A 5,162-nucleotide genomic window follows, 5' to 3' on the forward strand; every position below is an offset into this window, starting at 1 on the left:
ATTCACAACTTATTATCTCAATGAATTATAAAAAAAAGTTGTGTACACGGCAAAGTTGAAACTAGATGCATCTTACACTATTATAGTAATCAAACAATCACATATCTCCCGCACCAGATAAAAACGTTGGTCTCTATTGCTCCACATTCAAAACTGGATTCAATACCACCACAATCATAAGCATCGCCACGTGTTCTTGCCTCCTCTGCTTGATGTGAAAAATTGGAATGGGTTTGTTTGCCTACAAGTTTGTGTCGTATCAAAGCAAGGTTGTGTTCCAAGTGATGGATTATTTGTGTTTGCATTGCGAAGGGAAGTTCCAAGCAATGTTCTCCTTTGCCAAAAAATCTTATAGCTCAAATGTCATATTTTTGTGTTTTCGACAGAGTTAAAACCTCCAACTTTTAACTATTGATGACTTGATGTATAAAAAAAAAGTGACATTCTCTTTTATAATATTCTTTCAGTTTTAGTGAAAAATTCATCAGGATAGAAACACAATACTTATTGCAATTGTTAACATGACATATTATAATTATAGTAGCATTATTTTGTCTATCATTAACATCACTTTTATTAAGCATCAATGACATGTAAGTAACCATATATATATATATATATAAAATGGTAAAAAAAGAGCAGTGAAAAATGGTTGTTGGTTTGGTTGAAAGTGAGCTTGAGAGTTGAGAGTAAAATATTACCCTTTAGATTTGGTATCCCATGAATGATATATTGATAGTTGCAGTGAGTGAGTGTTTATTATGATTTATGTAGCCTTAAATTCATTCACTCATGTCTGCTCAGTTCTCGTGAAAGCCTACGTGAGCAGAATTTCCTTTCTAACCTGTTCTCACAGTCACAGACCCACAAATCTCTCTCTCTCTCTCTCTCTCTCTCTCTCTCTCTGTGTTCCTGAGAAAGATAAAAACTCCTGGTCCGTGAAACCTGTACCGATACGTACTCAGTACTCTTTTCCTCTCTCAGTCATTTCTTTACTTTCATTGGCAGCAGAGGCAGAGCAGCCTTACCTCTCTTCAGTCATTTTCTTTGCTTGGCTCTGCAGAGTGCAAACCATGTTCTCTTTTTGATAATAGGATTGCCATTCCATGCTAGGCTCAACAAATGTTCCGTAAATAATGCAAGTCCTTTTGTAGCTCTTTTGTTTTTTAGTTGTTTGTTTCTAAGCCCTCTTTTTTTTTGTTCTTTGAAGCTCTTTGTCAAAAACATTAAACATATATGGGTCTTTGAGTTTTGGTCCTAAATCCCGATTGGTTGGTACACTTGCCCCCCCTGAAACTAAGGAATCGGTGTGCTCTGCAATTCACGGGAATCTCAAATGGGTTTTCTTTACAAGTGACTTGGGTATTGGATTTCTGGGTATTATTTTATTTTTCTTTTCTTGGTGAATGCCTTCTATGGTTCTCGCCAGGAGCTCTGATTGTCCACTGAAGTGGGTGATGCAAACACCAAGAAAGGGAAATTTTTGAGAAAGAAGCAAGTAATTGTAAAGAGAAGTGGTATTCTAATGGCAATTTTGTGCTTCTTCTCTCTTCTGCTAGTTGGGTTTGTGTCAGAGCTAGTGGGTGCTGAGCTCGGTGATCAAACTACATTGTTGGCTATTAACAAAGAGCTTGTAGTACCTGGTTGGGGAGTCAACAGCTCAGATTACTGCACTTGGACCCGCATTTATTGCAGTTGGAACCATTCAACGGTGGAAAGGCTCGATCTTTCTCGCCTTCAACTCCGAGGTAATGTGACTCTGATTTCTGAGCTCAAAGCTTTGAAGTGGCTTGACCTTTCTTATAATGATTTTGATGGGTCGATTCCTTCAGCTTTTGGAAATTTATCTGACCTTGAATTTCTTGATTTGTCATCCAATAAGTTTGAGGGCTCCATTCCTATAGAATTGGCTAGTCTCACAAACCTTAAAACATTGAACCTCTCCAGTAACTTTCTTGTAGGAGAAATACCAGATGAGCTCCAGAGACTAGAAAAGTTACAGGCTTTTCAAATTTCTAGTAATAAATTGAGTGGCTCCATCCCATTTTGGGTGGGAAATTTGACTCACCTGAGAGTTTTCACAGCCTATGAGAATGCTTTAGTGGGTAAAATTCCAGATAATCTGGGCTCAGTTTCTGAGCTTGAATTGCTGAATCTGCATTCCAACCACCTCGAAGGCTCGATACCTAAGAGCATTTTTGCTTCAGGAAAGCTGCTAGTTCTGATTCTGACCCTGAATGGATTGAGTGGTGATCTTCCTGATGAAATTGGGAACTGCAAAGGCCTTTCTAGTATCCGAATAGGCAACAATGATCTTGTAGGCATCATTCCAAAGGCAATTGGAAATATTAGTAGCCTTACATACTTTGAAGCAGATAACAACAAGCTCTCTGGTGAGGTTGTCCCGGAGTTTGGTCGATGCTCTAATCTCACCCTCCTAAATTTGGCCTCTAATGGGTTTACTGGTCCTATTCCTCTGGAACTTGGACAGCTCATGAATCTGCAGGAATTGATTCTCTCTGGCAACAGTTTGTTTGGGGATATCCCAAAATCAATTCTTGGGTGCAGGAGTCTTAACAAGCTTGATCTGAGCAATAATAGATTTAATGGCACTATACCAAATGAAATCTGCAACATGACAAGATTGCAGTACTTGATTTTGGGTCAGAATTCTATACAAGGGGAGATACCTCATGAAATTGGAAACTGTGTGAAACTGCTTGAGTTGGAAATGGGCAGTAACTACTTAACTGGAACGATCCCTCCTGAGATTGGTCGTATAAAAAACTTACAGATTGCGTTAAATTTGAGCTTCAATCATCTCCATGGTCCACTGCCCATTGAGTTAGGGAAACTAGACAAGCTGGTTTCTCTGGATGTCTCTAATAATCGGCTCTCTGGCAATATCCCATCTGCACTCAAGGGCATGTTGAGCCTGATAGAGGTTAATTTCTCTAATAATCTGCTCACTGGCCCAATACCCAACTTTGTACCATTCCAAAAGAGTCCAAATTCAAGCTTTTTACGTAACAAAGGGCTCTGTGGAGAGCCATTGAGCTCTGCATGTGGAACCTCTAGTGATTCTGGCCATGAGAATTACCATCACAAGGTTTCTTACAAGATCATACTAGCTGTTATTGGTTCTGGTTTGGCAGTTTTTTTATCTGTAACTGTGGTTGTTCTGCTGTTTATGATAAGAGAGAGACAAGAAAAAGCAGCCAAAGCTGCAGGGATTGAAGATGATGGAACCAACAATCGACCAGCGATAATAGCAGGCAATGTGTTTGTTGAGAATCTCAGGCAAGCAGTAGATCTTGATGCAGTTGTGAAAGCGACGTTGAAGGACGCAAATAAACTCATAAGTGGGACTTTCAGCACAGTTTACAAGGCAGTTATGCCTTCTGGGCTGATTCTATCAGTTAAGAGACTGAAATCCATGGATCGGACTATAATTCATCACCAGAACAAGATGATTAGAGAGCTTGAAAGGCTGAGCAAACTTTGTCACGATAATCTAATGCGACCCATTGGATTTGTTATCTATGAAGATGTTGCCCTTTTACTACATCATTACTTACCCAATGGGACACTAGCCCAGCTTCTTCATGAATCTAGCAAGCAACCTGAATATCAACCTGACTGGCCTACACGACTCTCCATTGCTGTTGGAGTGGCAGAAGGGTTAGCTTTCCTTCATCATGTCGCAATTATCCATCTCGACATATCTTCTGGTAATGTTCTTTTGGATGCTGACTTCAAGCCTTTGGTGGGGGAGATTGAGATATCAAAGCTTTTAGATCCATGCAGAGGCACCGCAAGTATTAGTGCAGTTGCAGGCTCATTTGGCTATATTCCACCAGGTATTTCTTATGGCAGTTAGCAGTCAAACTTCAGTCATTCTACAATTGATAGCTCATGTATAAATACTGTAGTCTTGCTTCTATGAAATTGTTACACCACCTGCTCCCTTCTCTCATTTTGACCCTTATTTTTTTGTGTGTGTTTTTGCCTTCAGAATATGCATATACAATGCAAGTTACAGCACCAGGAAATGTCTACAGCTATGGTGTAGTTTTGCTTGAGATCCTTACTACCCGACTGCCAGTTGATGAGGCTTTTGGTGAAGGGGTAGACTTGGTGAAGTGGGTTCATAGTGCTCCAGCAAGAGGGGAAACCCCAGAGCAGATACTTGATGCGAAACTTAGTACAGTTTCCTTTGGTTGGAGGAAGGAAATGCTTGCAGCTCTGAAGGTTGCATTACTCTGCACTGACAGTACACCAGCCAAACGACCAAAAATGAAAAAGGTAGTGGAAATGCTTCAAGAAATAAGGCAGAAGTGACGGATGATTTTCATACGAGTTTTATGCTGTGAATCAATAGTACTCTGGAAATTGCGAAATCCTCATTATCATGAAAGAATGGGAGTCATATTTTAAATGTTTAAGCTCGATTTCTGAATTCCACATAGAAGGTGGCATGCATCTCATGTCCTTACACATTGGTTCAGGCTGGTTAGTGTTGTAGACTAGAAAGATCTGCCCACTTGTTCTGTACCAAAAAAAAGGGTTTTATGAGAAATCACATATTGTAATCTGTTTTGAGTTGGAAGCAAAATTAGGTAGTAAGACTTAATGCAAGGGGAGTCCTCAAAAGAGAAAAGGACTACTCTATCGAGCTTTTGTCATACTATAGGCTCACAATTGAAAGTAATGAAGTTATTTCAGAAGTTGTATGTGGCAAATTAGAAGCATGTCCATAGTCCGTAACAATCTGCTTGTGAACTACGCATATACATGTACTATTTTTCTTACCTTCAAATGAATTGTATTCTGCCCAGGTCTCTACATATGTTGGATTCTCCATTTTACATAATATGATTTCCCCTTGTTATTGCAAAACCAAATGAGTGTACTTGCGCAATCTGAAGTTCTTCTTTTGATCATATGGAGCTTTGCGTCTGAGCACAGGATTCTAGCTTTGATTCATGTTAGGGTATTATGCACCGGTTGGTTATCTTCTTGGGTCTTGGTAAACTACATCCGAGGCATTTGAGTTGAGACAATTATCTATGAAATTTGAAGAACCAATCAATTACATATGAGTGAAATTACAGCTTTGTGCTCAATTATAGGAACAAGTGTGAATGCTTGATTATGTATTA

At 39.4% G+C, this 5,162-nt stretch overlaps 1 protein-coding gene across 2 annotated transcripts; it reads left to right on the top strand.

Annotated features, from left to right (window-relative positions):
- The first annotated feature begins 766 nt into the window (after positions 1-766).
- LOC126693803 (leucine-rich repeat receptor-like tyrosine-protein kinase PXC3) lies at positions 767-4,849 on the top strand. Of its 2 annotated transcripts, XM_050389942.1 has the most exons (3): positions 767-1,748; positions 1,962-3,860; positions 4,016-4,849. In XM_050389942.1, exons 1-3 carry the CDS (start codon positions 1,526-1,528, stop codon positions 4,339-4,341), a joined length of 2,448 nt encoding a protein of 815 aa, XP_050245899.1. In that variant the 5' UTR covers positions 767-1,525; the 3' UTR covers positions 4,342-4,849. The 2 variants fall into 2 exon arrangements, with proteins under 2 accessions (XP_050245899.1, XP_050245898.1); XM_050389941.1 differs by having other exon boundaries at positions 767-3,860.
- The last annotated feature ends 313 nt before the right edge of the window (positions 4,850-5,162 follow it).

The sequence above is a fragment of the Quercus robur genome, chromosome 7 (genome assembly GCF_932294415.1).
Source record: "Quercus robur chromosome 7, dhQueRobu3.1, whole genome shotgun sequence".
NCBI classification, from domain to species: domain Eukaryota; kingdom Viridiplantae; phylum Streptophyta; class Magnoliopsida; order Fagales; family Fagaceae; genus Quercus; species Quercus robur.